General features: G+C 41.4%; 1 protein-coding gene across 1 annotated transcript in view; it reads left to right on the forward strand.

Annotated features, from left to right (window-relative positions):
• The window catches only part of ttn.1 (titin, tandem duplicate 1), a 166,335-nt gene that overhangs the window by 93,051 nt on the left and 49,333 nt on the right, over positions 1 to 23,951 (forward strand). Inside the window, 47 exon segments of the mRNA XM_036544927.1 lie at positions 3 to 302; positions 403 to 705; positions 815 to 1,198; positions 1,307 to 1,609; positions 1,700 to 1,999; positions 3,407 to 3,703; positions 3,803 to 4,087; positions 4,179 to 4,472; positions 4,557 to 4,856; positions 4,950 to 5,258; positions 5,342 to 5,532; positions 5,642 to 6,071; positions 6,212 to 6,520; positions 6,615 to 6,796; positions 6,886 to 7,015; positions 7,105 to 7,404; positions 7,488 to 7,805; positions 7,917 to 8,213; positions 8,355 to 8,654; positions 8,761 to 9,075; positions 9,163 to 9,311; positions 9,411 to 9,561; positions 9,643 to 9,924; positions 10,013 to 10,315; positions 10,449 to 10,751; positions 10,862 to 11,143; positions 11,514 to 11,813; positions 11,916 to 12,218; positions 12,324 to 12,632; positions 12,744 to 13,025; positions 13,143 to 13,442; positions 13,553 to 13,846; positions 14,535 to 17,504; positions 17,870 to 18,190; positions 18,298 to 18,582; positions 18,747 to 19,046; positions 19,133 to 19,480; positions 19,599 to 19,874; positions 19,962 to 20,261; positions 20,343 to 20,645; positions 20,745 to 21,044; positions 21,211 to 21,498; positions 21,584 to 21,886; positions 21,980 to 22,282; positions 22,373 to 22,678; positions 22,919 to 23,206; positions 23,298 to 23,588. Coding sequence (XP_036400820.1) covers positions 3 to 302; positions 403 to 705; positions 815 to 1,198; positions 1,307 to 1,609; positions 1,700 to 1,999; positions 3,407 to 3,703; positions 3,803 to 4,087; positions 4,179 to 4,472; positions 4,557 to 4,856; positions 4,950 to 5,258; positions 5,342 to 5,532; positions 5,642 to 6,071; positions 6,212 to 6,520; positions 6,615 to 6,796; positions 6,886 to 7,015; positions 7,105 to 7,404; positions 7,488 to 7,805; positions 7,917 to 8,213; positions 8,355 to 8,654; positions 8,761 to 9,075; positions 9,163 to 9,311; positions 9,411 to 9,561; positions 9,643 to 9,924; positions 10,013 to 10,315; positions 10,449 to 10,751; positions 10,862 to 11,143; positions 11,514 to 11,813; positions 11,916 to 12,218; positions 12,324 to 12,632; positions 12,744 to 13,025; positions 13,143 to 13,442; positions 13,553 to 13,846; positions 14,535 to 17,504; positions 17,870 to 18,190; positions 18,298 to 18,582; positions 18,747 to 19,046; positions 19,133 to 19,480; positions 19,599 to 19,874; positions 19,962 to 20,261; positions 20,343 to 20,645; positions 20,745 to 21,044; positions 21,211 to 21,498; positions 21,584 to 21,886; positions 21,980 to 22,282; positions 22,373 to 22,678; positions 22,919 to 23,206; positions 23,298 to 23,588 — 16,287 coding nt within the window.

The raw sequence follows: 23,951 nt of genomic DNA on the forward strand, positions 1-23,951 counted from the left end.
AGGTCTTCCTGGACAATGCAAGGATATTGTTGCCAGTGAGATCACAAAGAATTCCTGCAAGATCTCTTGGGAACCTCCAGAAAGTGATGGTGGCACACCAATTCTCCATTATGTTCTGGAGCGCAGAGAAGCTGCAAAGAAAACCTTCTTGCCTGTAATGTCTGGAGAGAACAAAGTGAGCTGCACTGTCAAGGACCTCATGGTCAATGGAGAGTATTACTTCCGTGTCAAGGCAGTGAACAAGATTGGTGGTGGAGAGTACCTTGAGATCCGCAACCCTGTGATTACTGAGGAACAGAAGCGTAAGTGGTGTTGCAAGCTGACACTAGAGTATCTAAACTGATTTAACAGTCACTTTAAATTCTAAAATACTTTGTTTTTGTTATATTTTGATACTTTCAGAAAAACCAGATCCACCAAATGATGTTGAAGCTCATAATCCAACCTCTCAGTCTGTGACTATCACTTGGAAGCCCCCAACATCTGATGGTGGATGCCCTATAACAGGCTATATTCTGGAAAAAATTGAGAAAGATGGTGATAGGTTTGAAAAATGCTTGGACTCCCTGGTGCCTGGATTTTCTTATACTGTGAAAGGCCTTACAGAGGGCAAGGAATATCAGTTCCGTGTACGTGCTGAGAATGTTGCTGGAGTCAGTGACCCCTCTCGCAGTACACCACTGGTCAAAGCTGCTGATCCTATCGGTAAGTACAACCTGACACTATTGTAAATAACTTTGAAATTATTTTTCATCTAAAGTAATTGTGTAATATCAGCTCATGTAACCTCACTGTAATGTATATGTTTATTCAGATCCACCCAAGGTCTCCATGAAAGGAAGTCTAAAATATGGTCTGACCATCAAGAAAGGTGATGAGATAAAACTGGATGCCTTGATCTCTGGGTCTCCATACCCAACTGTGACATGGCTCAGGAACGAAGAAAACATTAAGCCAGAGACAATCAAAAAGAGACAGGAAAAACCCATTGTGAGAAAGAAAAAGGGAAAGGAGCCTGAGGAGCCTGAGGAACCTTACCACCCCTCTCTCTCAGAACGTCTCTCTGTTGATATGAGCAAGAGGGGCGAGTCCTGCATAATGGTGCGAGATGCTATTAGAAGTGATCATGGAAGTTTTATGATCAAGGTTGAGAATCCACACGGTTCGGATACTGCATCCTGTGAAGTGAATGTGCTTGGTAAGATGATGTTACCTCACTCATGTGCATTAAATTCCTGTTGTTGACATACACTGTTTTGATGTTTTTGATATTGTTAACCTTAATTCTTGTATTTGGAATCTGTAGACATACCTGGACCCCCAGTAAACATTGGATTTGAAGATATCAGAGATACCTCTGTCATATGCAAGTGGGATCCACCTCTAGATGATGGTGGCAGTGAAATTATTAACTACATCCTTGAGAAAAAAGACAGCACAAAAGATGACAGTGGATGGGTCACTGTTACTTCAAGTCTTAAAGGATGCAAACATCTAGTGACAAAACTAATTGAAGGAAAGGAGTACATTTTCCGTGTCACAGCTGAGAACAGGATAGGAACTGGAAGACCACGTATCTCAGGACCACTGCTGGCTAAGAATCAGTTTGGTAAGATATTTCAAATGTATATCAATTGGAATAAGTCCTAATTGTTCTTAAATGCCATCTCACACTTTGTTCTGGAATTGTGTATTTAAGAACCACCTGATGCACCCAACATGCCTAAAATTGGAGACGTTACTGCGAACAGCATCGTTGTTACTTGGCATGAACCAAAAGACAACGGCAGCCCCATTTTGGGCTACTGGATAGAGAGACGAGAAATCAACAGCACGCACTGGACCAGAGTGAACCGCAACCTACTCAATGCACTAGAAGTTAAGGCTGAAGGTCTGATGGAAGGCTTGACCTACATCTTCAGAGTCTGTGCTGAGAACCTAGCAGGACCTGGAAACTTCAGCGTTCCAACTGATCCCAAAACTGCACAAGATCCAATCTGTAAGTAAATAAGACTGAATACATGCATGAAATTAACCATGAGAAAATGATGACCTGAACAATGGGCCTCATTTACCAACATTCTTTTAAATTTCTCTTATATTTTCTCTTAACTTTCTGTTAAGAGTAAAAATAAGAGAAGCCAACTCCAGATGCACCAAACGTTCTTAACCATCTAAATCTGCTCTTACCCAGGCTTGCGGAATGATGAATCCCACTTGTTCATAAACTGGAGACACATGGCCGATTGTTTGTTCTTAGCATAGGTAACACCCCCTAAACACTATATAAGGGCAGGTGTTTTGCTATGTGCACATACTCTGGCACATGCCCAAGAATTGGAGAGATGCCACCAAAAAAAGGCTGTAAGAAGAAGAAGAACTTAAGCAGTAGTGAAACGACGTACTGTTAAATAAACTTAAACAAAGTAAATGTGATTTTCCAGAGCGTTAGTACTGGCGTTAGGCCTACAGGAAAATCGAAAACCCAGCAATGGCAAAGCATTTGTGATGCTGTAAATGCTATGTCAGCAGAGGGACGCACAGTAACTGAAATTAAAAGAAAATGGTTTGACATGAAAATGGAAGCAAAAAAATGCATTGCCCAAGCCATTCAGAAGCTGAATGCACACAATATCATACAAGGGTTTTTATAGTCTTAATTGCGATCAATGGACCAATAGTGGTCCCCCCTTATCCTCGGTTTCAGTTACCCCCAGTCAACCGAGGTATGAAAATATTAAATGGAAAATTCCAGGAATAAACAATTCATAAGTTTTAAATTGCATGCCATTCTGAGCAGCGTGATGATATCTTGCGCCGTCCCACCCGGGACGTGAATCATCCCTTTGTCCAGTGTATCCATGCTGTATACGCTACCCGCCCGTTAGTCACTTAGTAGCCGTCTCTGTATATAAAGGGTTCAGTACTCTCCACGGTTTCAGGCATCCGCTGGGGGTCTTGGAACATATCCCCCGTGGATAAGGGGGAACTACTTAGCCCACAAATCTAATAATCCAATCATTATAATTACTCTAAAACATACAATAATCTAAATTTGTTTATACGATATTCATGTGTTTTTTATGTTCCTCAAATTTAAAACTTATGTTTCCTTGTATTGGACAAACAATTTGTGGACTGTGATATTGAGATGATTTTTTCTTATCTTGGTAAGAGTGCTCTCAACCACTTGTAAAATTTTCTCTTACCTAAGAGAAGAGCAAAAATAAGAAAACATTGGTGAATCCCAGAAATCAATGGGTACTAACAAAATAAGAACAAATGGTGGATATGAACAAAAAAAGAGGAAATTTGATCATATATTGCTTCCTGCATGAGGCCCAATGTTTAGAAATTAAGGCAGAAAGTGAAGAGAACTGAAAATCATTGCAATTTTTGTCAATAGTACCACCCGGTCCACCAGTTCCAAGAATTCTTGATACAACTAAGTCATCCATTGATGTTGCCTGGGATCCTCCCCTGTACAACGGTGGTGGAGACATCCTTGGGTACCACGTTGAGAAAGTTGTGGTGGGAGAAAAAGACTGGTCCCGCTCCACAGAAAGACTATGCAAGGACCGCAAGTTCACCATAACAGGAGTTACAGAGGGAGCAGACTACATTGTCCGTGTATTTGCTGTCAACGATGCCGGTGAAGGAGCCCCTGGCATGACTGAACCAGTTACAGTTAAAGATCCACAAGGTATCTCATCTCAACATGTGTATGCAACAGAGAAAAATCTTAATGAATGTGAAATGTCCAAAGATTTGACTATTTGTTTATCTTGTTCACCTCCAACAGAGCCTCCGGTCGTTGAGTTTGACATGTCTGTGAGGAATGGGGTCACTATTAGAGCTGGGCAGACACTGAAGTTGCCCGCACTTGTGACCGGTAGACCTCCACCAGAGGTGAAATGGATGAAGGACGAAAGCGAGCTTGACAAAGAACGTGTTGTTATTGAAACAGTTGGAAAGAACAGCATTCTTATTATCAAGAATGCCTTGAGGACAGACCATGGTAAATACCAGGTCACTGGGACAAACAGCAGTGGAACAAAGTCTGCAGTGACAAGAGTCGACATCATGGGTAAGTTAGCAGGATAAATCTTGAGTATTGTATTAAATATACCAAGTCGATAAGTTAATGACTGAATAACTTCTTGCATAATCTTCATCAGATGTTCCTGGGCCCGTGCTTGATTTGAAGCCTGTTGCAGTCACAAAAAGGATGATAATGCTGAATTGGACTGATCCTACTGATAATGGAGGAAGTGATGTTATTGGATATATTGTTGAAAGAAAGGATGCAAAGATGCACACATGGAGACAGCCTATTGAGACAGTTGGATGCAAATGTGAAATTGTGGGTCTGCTTGAAGGAGAGGAATACATGTTCCGTGTTGTGGCAAAGAACAAGTATGGTTGTGGCCCCCCAGTTGATCTGGGGCCTATCCTTGCAGTGGATCCAAAAGGTAAGCCTTGACCTCCACTCCATGTAATAATGTACTAAGAAAAGTTTAAAAGGAAGTGCTAATGGTTGCTTTTTAAAATTCTAGGTACACCAACTGCCCCAGAGAAATTCCACTACACTGAGAGGACCAAGACAAGCATAACTCTTTCCTGGAAGCCACCCCGTAGTGATGGAGGCAGTCCCATACGTGGCTACTATGTTGAGAAGAAGAGACAAGATGGGACTGAATTTGAGGTGGCCAATCATCAAATCTGCAAGGACCTCACTTTAACTGTGGAGAATCTTTCAGATCATCATATGTATGAATTCCGTGTGAAGGCAGTAAATGAAGTTGGGGATGGCCAGCCCTCAACTACAGTGGATGTAATGATTCAAGATGATGAAGGTTTGTTCTTAAGCTTATATTTGTGCAAGATAAATCTTTCTGGAATTAATCTAAATGACCTCTAAATTTATGTAAATAATTGCTTCATTTTAGCTGCCCCATGTGTGACGCTGCTGAAGCAGTTCAAGGGAGATGCAATCATTGTTAAGAAAGGAGCAGCAATTGAAATTCCTGCAGAAGTAACAGGTCTACCAATGCCAAAGATTGAATGGTCCAAGGATGGAGTTATCATTGAAAAACCAACTGAGACACTTTTGATTGACACAGAAGAGGTGCACAGAAACAAAGCTAACACTAAGCTTAGTATCCCTGAAACTGTCAGACCAGACAAAGGTCTCTACGTACTTACGGCCTCAAACCCTCTTGGAGTGGCTACTCGTACTATAAGGGTAGAAATACTAGGTAAGTGTTTTCATATTCAATCTAATTTTGTAGTTGATTGAAACACTTCAATGAGTAATTAAGTTTTCTCTTTGCCTTGATAGATCGTCCATTACCACCACGAAACATTGTGGTTTCTGACATCAAAGCTGAATCTTGTTATCTGACCTGGGACGCCCCTGAGGACAATGGAGGCAGTGAGCTCACAAACTACATTATTGACAAGCGGGATGCAAGCAAGAAGAAGTCTGATTGGGAGGAGATCGCTAACTGCATACTTGAGAGACGATATGGGGTAAGAAAAGCATAATGAAATATAACACTGTTTTCATGAAGGAAGTATATGAAATATATATTCATATATAAATATATGAAAATTACAAATATGGAATTTTCTCTTCAAGGTGTGGAAACTGGAAACCAATGGTGTGTACCAGTTCAGAATCAGAGCTGAGAATAAGTATGGAATCAGTGATGGCTGTGAATCCGAAAAAGTTAATCTTAGGGATCCATTCGGACTCCCTGGTCCACCACAGAGGCCTAGGATCATTGGGCGCACCAGGAGTTCCATGTTAGTGACTTGGGAGCCTCCTCTGGACAATGGAGGATCCACCATTACAGGCTACTGGCTGGAGAAGAGAGAAAGGGGGGCTGTTTACTGGAGCCGTGTAAACAGGGCTCCTGTCACCAAACCAGCTGTGAAAGGTCTGCAATATAATGTACTCCGCCTTATTGAGGGTGCTGAGTACCAATTCCGTGTGATGGCTTGCAATGCTGCTGGTGTTGGCCCCCCAAGTGAAGCAACTGAATGCGTGTTTGCTATGGATCCATGCAGTAAGTAAACATATTTCATGTCCTGTCAAACATTGCCCCTATTCTACATCTGAAAAAAAAGAATCATAATATATTTTTTTTAATATAGTGTAGCTACTGAGAACTGATAAAAGTATTTATACATTTGCTTTGTTTCTCAGACCCTCCTGGTGCACCATCAAGCCCAGAGGTTAGAGACAAAACCAGCAACAGTGTCACTCTTGCCTGGAGCCCACCAGAAAAGGATGGTGGCAGTCCCATTAAAGGCTACATCATTGAAATTCAGGATGAAGACTCTCCTGATTGGAAACGGATCAATGATGCAGAAAAACTGATTCCTACCACAAATTTCACTGTGCCAGATCTCAAAGAAATGAAAAAGTACAAGTTCAGGATCATCGCAGTCAATGCTGCTGGCGAGTCTGAACCAAGTCCCAGAACATCTGACATTCTTGTCAGGGAGATTCAAGGTATCTCCTGTGGAATTGTGAATCAGTGATCCAAAAAGGTATTGTTGAATATTGCTGTATATTTTCATAACTCTGTTTTTCTTTTGCTTCACAGAGGAACCCACAGTAACTGTGGAGGTCAGTGCACAGGACTTGCTATCCTGTCGGGCTGGTTCCACAATTAAAATCCCTGCAATAGTCCAAGGGCGTCCTACTCCGGAGGTTACATGGGAGTTTGATGGAGGGGCAAAGACTGAAAAGAAGGATGATCGTCATGTCCTTCCAGTAGATTCACAGGTAAGGAAACGGTTCAATTTTTTTTAACTAAATGAACATTGAATTACTTTTTGTATTATCCACTACATGAAAACAATGTCTTTGACCAGATTCAATCTACTGATACAACATCAACTATAACGATCCCTGACTGTAAGATGAATCATTCTGGGAGATACATCATCACAGCCAAAAACAAAGCTGGACAGAAAATTGTCAAAGTCAGAGTCAATGTGCTTGGTAAGTGGAAGGAAAATGGGAATGCATTAAACACAGTCAAATTATGATTCAATAGGCTGTATTACTAATTGGTTGTTTTGTGCTTTTAGACCTTCCAGGACCTCCTAAAGAGCTGAAAGTCTCTGACATTACAAGAGGCACCTGCAGACTTACATGGAAGCCTCCTGATAATGACGGTGGTGAGAGAATCCAGAGTTATTTTATTGAGAAGAAAACCGTTGAAGGAAAAGCCTGGACGAAGGTCAACCCAGCTTGTGCAAGTCAGTCCTTTGTTGTCCCTGATCTTATTGAGGGACAGGACTACCTTTTCCGTGTCCGTGCTGAGAATTGCTTTGGCATGGGACCACACATTGAGACAATTCAGAGGACAACGGCTAGAGATCCTATCCGTAAGTATGAAACCTTACTATGATTTAAACTTGCAAAAAACGAGGCTGTGAATAATGCAATACAATTTTCTTTCTGTCTGCAGTGCCTCCTGATCCTCCCACTAGGGTCAAGATTAGCCATGTAACCAAAAATATGGTAACTCTGACATGGAAACCACCAAGGAATGATGGTGGTGCTCCTGTGACCCACTATATTGTTGAAAGACTTTGCTGGGACCCCAGTGGGACACAGAAGGAGTCCTGGAGACAGTGCAATAGGCGGGATGTTGAGGAGACCAGTTTCAAAGTTGAAGATCTCAGTGAAGGTGGAGAGTATGAGTTCCGTGTCAAGGCTGTGAATGTGGCTGGAGCAAGCAGACCTTCCTCTACTGCTGGACCAATAGTTATCAAAGATCAGACTTGTACGTAAAGAACAGGCATATTATAGCTATCAAATTGGGTTCATAAGCATCTGCTTGCACATATACTGTCACATGGAATAATATGTATGATTCCTTCCTATTTTCTTAAAGGTGCACCATCCATTCAACTTGGTGAATTCATGGAAGTTGAACAAGGAACTGACATCTCAATTGTTGCCAAGATCAAGGGATGTCCATTCCCCACCCTCAGCTGGCAGAAGGCCCCTCCTCACAAGGCTGATGACAAGGTTGACGTGCAGTATGATGAGCACGTTAACAAACTTGTCTCTGATGACAGCTGCACATTGCTGATTCAACAGGGCAAGAGGGAAGATACTGGTTTATACACACTAACAGCTAGCAACAGTCTGGGCAAGGCCTCTAAAGAAATGAGACTCAATGTCTTAGGTAAACCTTACTATTACCATGTGTTATGCTTGAAAAATTAAGCAACCCATCTCTTTGCTAACTTCAAATTTACTAATGAAAAACAGTTGCATTGTGGGGTGCTCAATAAAGTTTAAACATGCTTTGCTTGCATTTACTCAGGGCGCCCTGGACCACCTTCTGCACCCATTAAGTTTGAAGAAGTCAGTGCTCAGAAGATCACCCTGTCCTGGCTTCCTCCTAAGGATGATGGTGGATCAAAGATCACCAACTATGTAATTGAGAAGCGTGTGGCTAACAGGAAGACCTGGATGCCAGTCACTAATGAACCTAAAGAACGCATATTTACGGTGGAGAATTTGATGGAAGGCTATGAATATGTGTTCCGGATCATGGCTCAGAACAAATATGGTATTGGCGCTCCCCTTGACAGTGAACCAGAGAAAGCACGGGATCTGTTCAGTGAGTATACTGCAAGCTAGATATTCAAGTAACAACAGAGTCATTCTGTTAAATTTCACAATATCTCAAATATAATTTACACCCAGACTGTGTTTTCTTTCCAAAGCTGTACCTGGACAATGTGAAAAGCCAACTATTACAAGCGTGACCCATGAGTCCATGACAGTCAATTGGGAAGAGCCAGAAGAAGACGGTGGATCACCTATCACTGGCTATTGGCTAGAACGCAAGGAAGCAACATCCAAGCGATGGAACAGAGTAACCCGTGACCCAGTCAGGGTAATGCCACTTGGTGTATCCTATAATGTCACGGGCCTCATCGAAGGATCTCAGTACCAATTCCGTGTAACTGCAATCAATGCAGCTGGATGTGGTCCTCCAAGTGTCCCAACTGATCCTGTCTTTGCCAGGGACCCAATGGGTATGTGTACACTATAAATTTTTTTTTTCTTTTAGAACTCTGTATAGTATTACAGTCATTAAATCTGTTACATATTCCTTTTTATAGCTCCCCCTGGACCTCCTACCCCCAAAGTAACTGACTGGACAAAGTCAACTGTTGATGTAGAATGGATTCCACCACTGAAGGATGGTGGATCAAAGATCATTGGATATATTGTTGAATATAAAGAGGAGGGCAAAGAGCAATGGGAAAAAGTATGTTTTAGGATTTCTGCAATTTTCTCCAATATTCATGAAAAGTAATATGCAACAACATCTTAAATGTTTCTCTATTTCTAAACTATTTTCTTACAGGCTAAAGATAAGGAAGTAAGAGGCACCAAACTTGTGGTTGCTGGCTTGAAAGAGCTTGGACTTTACAGGTTTAGAGTGAGAGCAGTAAATGCTGCAGGTATTGGTGAACCTGGAGATGTCTCTGAAGTAATTGAAGTCAAAGACAGGATAAGTAAGTCACAATAATGACACACGTATGGTTTTCATTTATGTGGTGAGATTTAAATAAACTAAGTATTGATTAATTTCACAGTTGTCCCTGAAGTAGACCTGGATGCTACAGTAAAAGAGCGGATGGTTGTTCATGCTGGAGGTGTGATCCGAATCCTGGCCTTCGTGTCAGGAAAACCAGCACCTGAAATCACATGGAGTAGAGATGATGGCAGACTACCCGAGGAAGCTGTGATTGAGACCACTGCCATCAGCTCTTCATTGGTAATCAAGAAATGCACAAGAAAACATCAAGGCGTTTACACCTTGTGTGCTAAGAATGAAGGAGGGGAGAAAAAGAAAAACATTATTGTGGATGTGTTGGGTAAGCACTCTTGGACAATTATAGCACTACAGCTAAATATCTGAAATAAAGCAGAGATTATAGTTTACATTTTCTGTTCTCTTTGTAGATATCCCTGGCCCAGTTGGGGCACCATTCACCACAGAGAATCTTACTACTGACTCATGCAAGTTAAACTGGTTCTTCCCTGATGATGACGGTGGCTCTGCTATCTCTAATTACATCGTTGAGAAGCGTGAAACAGAGCATAAGGCATGGACTGCAGTGTCCTGTACTCTTGCCAGGCACAGTGCAGTTGTACATGGTCTGACATATGGAAAGGCCTATTTCTTCAGAGTTGCTGCTGAGAATGCAATAGGAATAGGCCCTTTCCGTGAAACCACTGCAGAACTCATCATAAAGGCTGCTATTAGTAAGTCAAAAGCTATTGCTTCCATGATGACTTTAAAATAATTGATAATATATAAACAGGCACTAAATGGCAAAAAATATATTTGTGCAAAAGTGGTTCACAGTTTATTAATGTATTGATTTTTGTCATCTAGGTGTACCAAATCGTCCTGAGGACTTGGAAGTCACGAAAGTTACAAAGGACTACATCAGCTTGACCTGGAAACCCCCGAAGTATGATGGGGGCTCTGAAGTGATAATGTACATCCTAGAAGCCCGCCTCATTGGCAAGGACAAGTTCATCCGACTTACAAAGGACAGATTGATGGACAGAAAGTTCACCTTTGATGGTCTCAAAGAGGGCGACAGTTACGAATTCCGTGTCAGTGCAGTGAATGAAATAGGTCAAGGCAAACCTTCATTTTGTACAAAAGCAATTACTTGCAAGGATGAGCTTGGTAGGTGAAGCCTATATTTGTGAAGTGACTATGCATATTAATGATTTTATAAGGTAACATAGCGAAACATCCGCAATTATTTGAATCATTCTCTTTATTTTCATTTTCAGAACCACCAACAATTGAGCTTGACTTCCGTGACAAGATAATTGTGCGTGTTGGTGAGAGTTTTGCTCTCCAAGGTCGGTATACTGGAAAGCCACCACCATCCATTATATGGTTCAGAGACGACGAAGAGCTGAAAGCAGATAACCACATCAAGTTCAAGAACACCCTAACTACAATGTGCTTGGGCATTATCAAAGCTAAGCGTGAACACAGTGGCAGATACTGTGTACTTGTGGAAAACAGCACTGGCTCACGTAAAGGCATCTGCAATGTGACTGTTGTTGGTAAGTTTAATGTGAATCTATCTGGAAGGGTTAGCATTGTTGTCAGCAGTGTATTTTTTAACACCAGTATTTTGGAAAATGACTATGATGAAATGTTATTTCTATGTAGGTAAAACCATATTCCTTCCATGCCACATAGCAACAAACTTCTTCATAGTAATCCACTTACATTAACATTCCTGATGATTACTAAAAATAATTTAAGGCACAGTAAGTGTCAAGGTTTTTCAAGTGAATGCAATACAGCACTAAACTGAATCAGAATTTGCTAGTTTTGAACAGTTGTACCAGCATTACACAGAAACTTTAATCTCCTGTTTGTCTGTACTTGATGCCCATCAAAGTTAATTCACTTATCATACTTTTTCAGACCGTCCACTGCCTCCAGAGGGCCCAGTTGTCTTTGAAGAAGTTCACAGAGATCACATGGTAATTTCCTGGAAGCCTCCACTTGACAATGGTGGAAGTGAAATTTCTAACTATATAATTGAGAAAAGAGATGCAAACAGGGAACTTTGGATGCCTGTGACATCTGCCTCTACAAAGACAACATGCAAAGTGCCCAAACTGATCGAGGGAAGAGAGTATATCATGAGAATCAGTGCTGAGAACATGTATGGTATCAGTGACCCACTGGATTCTGAAGAGATGAGAGCCAAAGATCAATTCAGTACGTAGTAATTCTTTATGAAATAACATTCAAGTCTTTTAAATCATATTTTAATATAGTCAAACAATTTTTACATGCTTTTTGAAATGTATTCTGTAACAGGAGTGCCTGAAGCACCTGAGGAACCTGTTGTGAAAGAGGTGTTCAAAGATTCAGCTCTTGTGATCTGGAACCGACCTCGTGATGGTGGCAAACCCATAACTAACTACCATTTGGAGAAAAAGGAGACAACATCTAAGAGATGGGCACGCGCTGCAAGGGAACCTATCTATCCAGACACTCAATACAGGGTTCAAGATCTAACTGAGGGCTGTGAATATGAATTCCGTGTCATGGCAGAGAATGAAATGGGTATTGGTGATCCTAGCCCACCATCTAAGCCTATATTAGCTAAAGATCCAATTGGTAAGTCTTATATTAATTAATGATCCCTTTCTTGAAGTGCACTGTGGAACTGGCGATGAATCACCCCTAACTTGTCTAGGCTTAACAGAAACATTTTTTCTTTAGTGCTCCCAAGCCCCCCTGTGCTGCCAGAAGCTGTCGACAAAACCAAGGATTCTGTAAGCCTTTCGTGGCATCCACCCCGCCACGATGGCAAAGGCAAAATCTTCGGCTATCTTGTTGAGTATCAGAAGGTTGGACAGGAAGAATGGACTAAAGCAAATGAGACCCCTGAATCATGCCCGGACACAAAGTTCACCGTCACTAACCTTGCAGATGGTGAACTCTACAGATTTAGGATCATGGCTGTCAATGCTGCTGGTGCCTCTGCACCTGCCTATGTCAGGGAGCCAGTTAAAGTGCACGACAGACTTGGTAATTTGGAACATAAATATGTATAAAGCATCTCTATCATTTCTGTATTTTAAAGTTGTTTTTGTTTAATCATTTTTGGTTTTTGTTTTTTTTTTTTTTTTTGTTTAACAGAGCCTCCAGAGCTGCTGCTTGATGCCAACATGGCTCGTGACCATCTTTCCATGGTTGGAAGTGTTGTCACTCTCAGTGCTGTAATCAAGGGCATACCGACACCCAAAGTCACATGGAAGAAAAACGATGCAGAAGTTCCCTCTCATGCCAAAATTGAAGTCACTGATGTTGGAAGCAAACTGGAGATATGCAACTGTGCCCGTTCAGACTGTGGCAACTACACAATAACTGTTGAAAATCCTGCTGGATCAAAATCAGCCACATGCACAGTGCTTGTCTTAAGTATGTTGTTTATAATCAAATGTGTGAAAATAATTTTCAAACAAGTCTGACTGACATATTTACATTTGACTTCAGCTGTTGTGCAGACTCTAACGTTCTTCCCTTATTGTGACATAGATAAACCTGGTCCACCCCGGAATCTGACAGTTTCTGAGGTCACAAGCGAATCAGCTTATCTTACATGGAAGGAGCCAGAGGATAACGGAGGAGCTGTAATTTCCAACTATGTAGTGCATAAGAGAGATGTGGCATCTGACCAGTGGGTGCCAATCTGCGCTGCATCCAAGAAGCTTAGCTTAATGGCTAATTACTTGATGGAGGGCACCCAGTATTTGTTCCGTGTTGCTGCTGAAAACCAGTTTGGCAGAAGTGAATTTGTTCAAACGAGTAAACCCATCAAGGCTGTTGATCCTCTCTGTGAGTACCGCATATAATAACTAACTTATAGCTGCATATAATAACTAAACATAATATTTCAGTTTTTTCACTGAATTAACTTCATAAATTTTCCTGCACTGTCTTTATAGATCCTCCTGGACCACCAAAGAACTTGCATCACACTGATGCAGACAAAACTGAAGTCTGGCTTGAATGGGAGTGGCCAGAACGCACAGGAGGTAGTGAAATTACTGGATTTGTAGTTGAATATCAAGAGGAAGGAGCCAAAGACTGGACAACCTTCAAAACAGTTAGTAATCCAGCAAGTCATGTCACTGGACTTGTGGAGGGGAAGACCTATAGATTCCGTGTCATGGCACAGAATGCTATTGGCCTCAGCCGTCCTGATTCTACAATACCAATTGTCTGTCAAGAGAAACTTGGTGAGATATGCCGTTTCATTATTGCAACTCTGCTAAATACTGATGCATGCTGACAGGTGTGCACTAAATCAAATGAAAGGCAAATTTTAGCCAACATTTCAGCTAGTTAATATGCACTGTTACTCACTGGTTACCTTATTTAATAAAAAGAACTTGGAATAATATAGCAGGACTATATAAGAGAGCATTATATAAACAGAATGGGTATTTTAAAGCAAATTATGAGTCAAGATAGACAGACCAAGACACACCAAGCTTCCATTCAAGAAGAGGAACAATGTTATCCAGTGCTCCGTAGGTAAATGTTCACCAAAAACCTTTGAACAGAGTACAGTAGAAGGAGAATCAAACAACAACAAAAATGCAGACATCTACAATGTTTTTTTTTTCCTTTATGTTAATCAATAAAGGTCATGGATAGGATTGTTTTGAACATTTATTTCTCAGTTGCACACATTAAGAGCATGCTGAAAGTATGGAGGAAATAGGATAAAAAGAGCATGAAAATAAGTGGCTACACATAAAAATACATGTTTTGCAAAAAACAGTCTTTTGCATATGCATTTGTTAATTCATGTTCAATCAGGTTTGTTGAGAGTATTGGACAAGACTGAGTTTATATTTGACAGAAATTGAAAGACCAAATTTTATGATAGTGCCAACTCATTTCTTGATCTTTTTTTTGTAGTTCCACCAACAATTGAACTGGATGTGAAGCTAATTGAAGGTATTATTGTGAAAGCTGGAAGTACCATCACACTCCCTGCAGTTATGAAAGGCATCCCCATCCCCACCGCTAAGTGGGTAACTGATGGCAATGAAATTAAAAGTGAAGGCAATGTAAAGATTGACACTGATGGCCACTCAACAGTCCTCAGCATTAGTGAGTGCACAAGAAAGGACACTGGAGAGTACCTTCTTACAGTGTCAAACCCTGCTGGAAGCAAAACAGTTGCTTTGCATGCAACAGTACTTGATGTTCCAGGTGCACCTGTTGGCCCTGTGAACATCCTTGAGGTTACTCCTGATCACATGGTTATTAACTGGCGCCCTCCTAAGGATGACGGTGGAGCTCCTTTAATGAATTACGTTGTTGAGAAGAAAGACTGCAAGAAACCATGGGAGCCATGGGGAGTTGTGAGCTCAGGAAGCTTGACTACAACAGCTAAGGTGTCACGTTTGGAAAAGGGCCGCGAATACATTGTTCGTATTCGCGCAGAGAACAAGATCGGTATCGGTGCACCACTTGAAAGTCAACCAACTATTGCCAAACATATGTTTGACCCGCCTGGCCCTCCAGGCCCACCAGTGGCTTCTGACATCACAGAAAATGCTATGACTCTTACATGGGAGGAGCCATTAACTGACGGTGGCAGCCCTATCAGTGGTTACATTGTTGAACGTAGAGAAATGACAGGTAAATGGATTAGAGTGAATAAAACTCCTGTATTGGATCTCAGATACAGGGTATCTGGACTTTTTGAGGGCAACAGTTATGAATTCAGAATTTTCGCTGAAAACATTGCTGGGATCAGTGAACCCTCTGCTGTGTCAGATCCTTTTAAGGCAGTTCGTCCAATCACTCGGCCAGGCCCTCCAGGCAGCCCCAAGCTCAAGGACTGGAGCAAATCCTATGCAGACTTAGTTTGGACCAAGCCTTTGAGGGATGGAGGCAGTCCCATCTTAGGCTATGTTGTTGAGTGCCAGAAAGCAGGTAGCAGTCAATGGGATAGAATCAACAAGGATCTTATCAAGCAGTGTGCATTTAGAGTACCTGGGTTAATTGAAGGCACGGAATACAGATTCCGCATTAGAGCTTCAAATAAAATCGGTGATGGAGAGCCAAGAGACCTCCCTGAATCAGTGATTGCTAAGGACATCCTTGTTCCACCTGAGGTCAATGTTGATGCTGCATGCAGGGACCTTGTGACAGTCAGAGCAGGACAAAACATTGTCCTTGCAGCTCGTGTTAAAGGTAGACCTGATCCAGAAATTACCTGGACTAAGGATGCAAGAGCTTTAGGCAGAGACAAGAGAACTGAGATGAATGCTAACTTCCCCTTTGTAGATATAGTTATTCAAGAAGCAACAAGAGCAGATTATGGAAAGTATTGCATTCAGGCAAAAAACAGCAGTGGTCAAGCACAAGCTACTATTATGGTGAATGTGCTTGATACACCAGGACCGTGTCAGAATCTTAAGACAACTTATGTGACTAAGGACTCTTGCATGGTGTCCTGGGAGAATCCTGAAGATAATGGTGGTAGTGAAATTACAAATTATATTGTTGAGTGCCGACAACCCAGCCAACGAGGATGGTCAGTAGTCATTCCTGATTGTACTAAACGCCTGGTAAAGGCACCGCTTGTGGAAAATTGTGAGTATTTCTTCCGTGTAAGTGCAGAGAACAAAGTTGGTGCTGGACCACCTGTAGAGACTAAAACTCCAATCCTTGCTGTCGATCCAATTGAGAAGCCTAGTGAACCAGAGAACTTACAGATAACTGATATTGGAAAGACGTTTGTCTTCCTCAAGTGGAAAAAGCCAGACTATGATGGTGGCAGCCGTAATATTGGCTACCATGTAGAAAAGAAACCAAAAGAAGCAGAAGAATGGGAAAGACTGCACAAAGGTGCAATTAAAGAAACATACTTTATGGCTGACAGATGCATTGAAAACCAAATATACCAGTTCAGGGTACAAGCTAAGAATGAAGGAGGAGAGAGTAACTGGGTGATGACAGCTGAGACACTTGTCAAAGAAGAAATACTTGAACCAGTGCTTGATATTAAGTTAGCTGGGGTCCTTGTTGTAAAAGCTGGTGATTCAATCAAAATTGAAGCTGGACTCAAAGGAAAACCCCAGCCGGAGGTTAAATGGGCTAAGGATGGTGATACAGAAGATATTAACAAAAGCCCAAGACTTCATGTGGAAACTGGTGCTGATTTCTCCAAATTCCTCATGACAAACTCCAAGCGGGGAGACAGTGGAAAATACATAATCACCGCGACAAATTCTGCTGGAAGCTGCACTGCTCATGCCACTGTGAATGTGTTGGATAAACCAGGTCCAATCAGAGAACTTAAAGTGTCTGGAATTTCAGTAGACCGCTGCAAATTAACATGGGATCCTCCAGAGGATGATGGTGGCTGTGAGATATTGAACTACATTGTAGAGAAATGTGAGACGAAGAGAATGGTGTGGTCCATCCACTCTTCAGCTGTGATCACCAACTCTGCCAATGTTACTCGTCTTGTGGAGGGAAATGAATACTTATTCAGGGTGAGAGCAGAGAATAAAATGGGAGCTGGCCCTGCGGTAGAAAGTGAAGCCATCATTGCCAAAACCCAGTTCAGCAGACCTGGTCCACCAGAAGCACCAGAGGTCACCAGGATTGCAAAGACAGAAATGACGGTTGCATGGTCCCCCCCTGAGAATGATGGCGGGAAACCAATCACAGGTTACATTCTGGAAAGAAAGGAGCAACATGCCATTCGATGGTCCCCAATCACAAAGGATCCAATGCCACAGACACACTTTAATGTTACCAGTTTGATCCCTAACCATGAATATCAGTTCCGTGTCAAGGCTGCAAATGAAGTTGGACTAGGAGACCCAAGCAAACCATCCAGATCTGTTACAGCCAAAGATCCAATAGGTATGTGATACTTTAATGATAAAACTACAGTATTTAACAGTACCATTATCGGATCAATATAGAACTTGTACCTTTCCAGCTTTTATTACTGGCTTAGTCGTTATTTTTAATCTTTTGAGTCTTAAACGAAATTTTACCTGTATATTTGAAATACAGTGCTACTGTATACACTAGGTTGGTACTATCCACTCAGTCTCCTCCATTACAAATTTTTCTAACCTTTGGAAAAAAAAGTCTCTAATTTCCTAATCGCTGTAGTTAACGATAAACTATTGGTTTATCAAATTGGTTTAATCAGTTGTTTTTACTTTACATGTAATTAAATATGCCTAATTAACTATCAATTTTTGGTTTGATTTTTGCAGAACCTCCTGGACCGCCAGGCAACGTGAAGGTGGCTGACAGCACAAAGACCTCAATCACACTTGGGTGGTCGAAACCTGCATATGATGGCGGTGCTCCAATCATTGGATATGTGGTTGAAATGAGACCTAAAGATGCAAGTAAAAAGCCAGATGACGGCTGGAAGAGATGCAATGTTGCCGCTCAATTGATTGTGACAGAATTCACTGTTACAAGTTTGGACGAAAAACTGGTATATGAATTCCGTGTTTCTGCACAAAACCAGGTTGGCTTAGGCAATCCTGGAAATCTCCCAGATCCTGTTTCACCCAGGGAAATACTTGGTAAGCTACATTTCTACAATGAAATTAAAGCATTCTGGATTGTTTTGTGTCAATATCTTCATGAATTCCACACTCACTCCTTTTTTGATGTGTTTTATCTCTAACAGAGGCACCAGAGATTGATATAGATGCCAACCTTAAAAAGGGCCTTACTCTCAGAGCTGGGTGTCCTATCAGGCTCTGTGCCACAATCAGGGGAAGACCTGCGCCAAAAGTGACCTGGAGAAGAATGGGAATTGATAATGTTGTCAGGAAGGGTCATGTGGATCTGATTGATACTATGACATTCCTTGTCATCCCGGACACCACACGTGATGACTCTGGCAAATACTCTCTGACAGTCACCAGCCCAGCAGGGGAGAAGGCTGTATTTGTCAATGTCAAAGTACTGGGTAAGTCAGATAGTCATGGGTTATTTAGGATGAATCAGTTAAACAATTTTGTGAGCATATGCATGAACTTATTTTCATTCTAGTTCAATTTACAGATGTGTTATTGTCAGTGTATTTAATAAGAGGTGATACATGTACACAAACATACCTGTTTTTTTCAACAGATACACCAGGTCCTGTAACTGGTCTGGAAGCCACAGACATAACAATGACATCCTGTCAACTGTCTTGGTCTGCTCCTGAGAATGATGGTGGTAGTGAAGTAACACACTACATTGTTGAGAAGCGTGAAATCGACAGAAAGACTTGGGCAACAGTCAACAATGATGTGAAGAAGACAAGCCTCAAAATTGGCAATCTTGTATCAGGCCAAGAATACTATTTCAGAGTCACAGCTGTTAATGAGTATGGGTCCGGTGTTCCAAAAGCTACCCCAAGGTCTTATTTGGCATCTGATCCTATCAGTAAGTGCACTCCTGTTTGATTAAGCATTTTGCTCCTTTTATTGCCAAGAAACATTTTTTCATAAATTTTTGGTTTTACTTGACAGGTAAGCCTGACCCACCAATGAAAATTGATGTACTGGAAATTACAAAGAACAGTGTAACTCTGGGATGGGTAAAACCACTGAGAGATGGCGGAGCCAAGATTGACGGTTATGTAGTTGATTATCTGGTGGTAGTTCCACCAAAGGAACCTGAAGAAGGTAAACCTGTGGAGAAAGAAGAGGCACCTAAGGAGGAATGGACACCCTACTCTGTTGTCAAAGATTTAAGCATCGCTGTTGTTGGACTGAAAGAGGGAAAGAAATACAAATTCAGAGTGGCAGCAAGAAATATAATGGGATGCAGTCTACCCACACAAACCAAGGATGAGTTTGAAGTCAAGGAGCAAATGTGTACGTTTCCATGCTTTCCTTTATGTCTGTATCACATATTTTCTGCATATTGATAGATTTTTTAGTATTACAAGCATACAATTGTGTGTTTATTGTTTTATATATTCATATTTTACAGTGCCACCAAAGATTATTATGCCTGATGCTGTGAAAGCAAAAGCAGGAGCAAAACTGAGAGTGGAGGCTCTTGTGTCTGGAAAGCCAGCACCAATCTGTAAATGGAAGAGAGGTGATGATGCTGTGGTTCCATCCAGTCGACTTGCAGTGCACAAATCTCAGAACTGTTGTGTGCTCATCATTAAAGATGTCTCAAGACAAGACAGCGGTGTGTATAGCCTCTCTGCTGAGAATAGCACTGGACAAGTTGAAGAGACCTTGAAAGTCACTATATTGGGTGAGTCTCATAAATAAGGTTGATCATGAATTCTCATAATTAAATTGGAACGTAATAACACGTATGATAACTACTTGTGTATTACAGATATCCCTGGCCCACCAGAGCCACCATTTGAGATCAGTGATGTGGATGCTGATGCCTGCTCACTCAGCTGGCAAGCACCACTTGAGGATGGTGGAAGCAACATTACTAATTATGTGGTTGAAAAGTGTGATGTAAGCAGAGGCGACTGGGTCACCGCAGTCTCATCCTGTGCTAAGACTGGCTGCAGAGTCGGAAAGCTCATCCCTGGAAAGGAGTATATTTTCCGTGTTCGTGCTGAGAACCGCTTTGGCATTTCAGACCCTATTTCATCTGAGAGGATGATCGCCAAATTTCCCTTTGGTAAGATCTGTTCATATATACAGAGGTAAACCCACTGTTGCCGTACATATGTACAGCATTTAAAAATGTATTTCTTTTCAGATGTACCTGGTGAACCCCAGAACTGCCGCATCAACAAAGTCAACAAAGACTGCATGTTTGTGGCCTGGGACAGGCCCGAAACTGATGGTGGCAGTCCTATAACTGGATACTACATTGAACGGAAAGAGAGGAACAGTCTTCTCTGGGTTAAGGCAAATGACACTGTTGTTCGTACAACTGAATACCCTTGTGCAGGTTTAATTGAAGGTCTGGAATATACCTTCAGGGTCTCTGCAATTAATCGTGCTGGACAGGGTAAACCAAGCAAAAAGACAGAATTTGTCACAGCAAGAACACCAGTTGGTATGTAATTACTACTTTCACTACTTATTTTTCTGGTCTACTGTAATGTGCATGTTAGTCAGTAAATGAATCACTTCTGCCTTCACTGTCCAACTCTAGATCCACCAGGCAAACCTGAAGTCCTTGATGTGACCAAGAATTCAGTCACCCTTGTCTGGGGCCGACCAAAGCATGATGGTGGCAGCAAAATCATTGGGTATTATGTTGAAGCCCTGAAGATCCCTGGAGATCAGTGGATACGCTGCAATACAAGCAGCCAGAATGTACCCAGAGAAGAGTACACTGCAACTGGACTGGACGAGGGAGCCCAATACCAGTTCAGAATAATTGCAAAGACAGCAGTAAATCTCAGCAGACCATCTGAACTTTCAGACCCCATCCTTATCTCTACAGAAAATGGTAAAATCAAAATTGTTTCAAAGGAATGAAACACTGTATTTGGATATTTGTGTTCAGATATTTAATAAAGAATTCAGATACATGTTATCACAAATACATATTTATGTGTACATGTATATATTTTTTCATGTACATACATGTATATGCTATTATTTTCCCATTGTAGTTCCACCAAGGGTAGAAATTGGACTTCAGATGAAGAAGATGTTGCCTGTGAAAGCTGGAACAAATGTTTGCCTTGAAGCTGAAGTTTTTGGAAAACCAATGCCAAAAGTTACATGGAAAAGAAATGGAGTGGTTTTAAAACCAGCTGAAGGCCTGAAGCTGTCACAGAAGAGACATCTGTTCCTCCTAGAGTTGTCATCTGTGACTAAAAATGATACAGGAGAGTACACTATTTTGGCAGAAAATGCAAGTGGCTCAAAATCAGGTGAAATTCAGCTGAAGGTTTTGGGTAAGTACAGAGTACATTTGTTCTCAGTCAGTGCATTGTATACATTTACAGATTTTCAAATAATATTATCATCCTTTTTCCTTAGACATACCTGGCCCACCAGCTTCCGTCAAATTTGGAGATGTGTACGCAGATCGTATCCAGCTCATCTGGGAACCGCCCCTAGCAGATGGTGGTTCTGACATCACTAATTATATTGTTGATAAACGTGAAACTAGCAGAGCAAACTGGGCTCAGGTCACAGCAAAAATCAGTGGCAAAGTCACCGAATGCCTTGCAGAGAAGTTAATTGAGGGCCGCGAGTACCAGTTCCGCATCCGTGCTGAGAACAAGTATGGGGTTGGTGACCCCATTCTGTCTAGCCCTGTTGTCGCCAAGAATCCTTACGGTAATTTTGACATTTGTGTTCAAGCTGATCCTAAGCATTGACTGTAACTGCAGTATTATTGAGTATTTACTATAACACCGCCTTTGTTTTCAGATGTTCCTGGACCGTGTGATCCTCCTATTATCACTAATGTCACAAAGGATCATATGACTGTCAGTTGGAAGGAACCTGAAAATGATGGTGGAGACACCATTCTGGGGTACATGGTTGAAAAACGTGAAACCAAAGAAGTCAACTGGGCCAGACTCAACAGACGGCCAGTGATAGAGAGAACCATTGAGGCTAGCGGTCTCACAGAGGGAGCAGAATATGAATTCAGAGTTATTGCCCTCAACAAAGCTGGCTTAGGCAAGCCAAGTGATCCATCCACTGCCACTTATGCATATGATCCTGTGTGTAAGTATTAAAAACAATGTTATTCAAACATTATGAGGTGTGAACATTGCAATTCTACACAAAATCACACTTGTATTTGCTGGTCCACAGATCCCCCTGGCCCACCAGTTTCCCCGAAGGTTGCTGACACCACACACAGCACAATTAGTCTATCCTGGACAAAACCTGCTAATGATGGTGGCTGTGAAATCTTAGGTTACCTGGTTGAAATTAAAAGAGCAGATACAGCAGACTGGATAAGGTGCAATGTACCTAAGAATCTCCAAGAAACAAACTACACTGTCACAGGACTTATTGACAATACAGAATACCAGTTCAGGGTGTCCGCTGTGAACAAAGTTGGGTTCAGCGAACCAAGTGAAGTTCCAGATAAACATTTTGCAAAGGACATTTTGGGTATGTTTATTTATTATTTGTCATTTATCTGCATTAATATGCATTTATCATGTAACATTCTACTATGGTCCTATAGAGCCTTTTTGCTGCTATCCATTTAGAAACTGAAAGAAATTTAAGTGCTGTAAATCTAAGGTGTTACATGTTAACATGACAACATTTGACCTTTTAATATATATATGTGCACGTGTGCGTGTGTGTGTGTGTGTGTTTTTTCTTATTGAACAATTTTATTTTTAGTTCCTCCTGAGGGAGAACTTTCTGATGAGCTGAAGCAAACCCTGGTACTGCGTGCTGGAGCAAAAATGAGACTCTATGTCCCACTGAGGGGCAGGCCTACTCCCAAGGTGACCTGGGCCAAGATGAACACTAACATTAAGGACAGACAAGGAATTGTGATCAAGACCACTGAGTCTGACACTCTAGTATATGTTGAGCATGTGAACAGATATGATGCCGGCAAGTATGTCTTGTCTCTGGACAGCACCAGTGGAATGAAGATGTACACAATTGTTGTCAAGGTTATTGGTAGGTTCATTTCAATATTCAAAATTAAATTACATTTATTGCTATTCTTTACAGAGTTGTCAGTTTTCTAATGATTGTATTTGTGCTATAGATACCCCTGGACCACCAGTTAACCTTATGGTCAAGGAGACCTCCAAGGATAGTGCCTCCATCCTCTGGGATGCTCCACTAATTGATGGTGGAAGTGAAGTGAAGAATTATATTGTTGAAAAACGTGATGCAGAGAGAAAAGCATGGTCCACCGTTACAACGGACTGTACCAAAACATACTATAAAATTGATAATTTGGAACCAGGCAGATCTTACAATTTTAGAGTCTCAGCTCAAAATGAACATGGTATTGGGGAGCCATGTGAAACTGCAGATGCTGTAAGAGCCTCTGGTGAGTGTACAGCATGTTTTCTTTGTTTTTTTTAATCTGAAACATAATATCTGGAATGATAATACATGTGGTCCCCGGCTTACGATGGTTTGACTTACAATTTTTCGTCTTTACAATGGTGTGAAAGCGATATGTATTCAGTAGAAACCATACTTTTAATTTTGATCTTTTCCCGGGCTAGCAATATGCGGTACGATACTTCCTCGCGATGCTGGGCAGATCCCACACGATCACAAGGGTAAACAACTGATACTACAGTGTAGTCTACTGTGTTGCCAGCGTTTTTTGGATATTGTGTTTTGTGTTCCTGTTTTTCACTTTCAGTACAGTATTAAATAAATTACATGAGATGTTCATCACTTT

This window comes from Megalops cyprinoides, chromosome 14, assembly GCF_013368585.1.
Source record: "Megalops cyprinoides isolate fMegCyp1 chromosome 14, fMegCyp1.pri, whole genome shotgun sequence".
NCBI lineage: Eukaryota > Metazoa > Chordata > Actinopteri > Elopiformes > Megalopidae > Megalops > Megalops cyprinoides.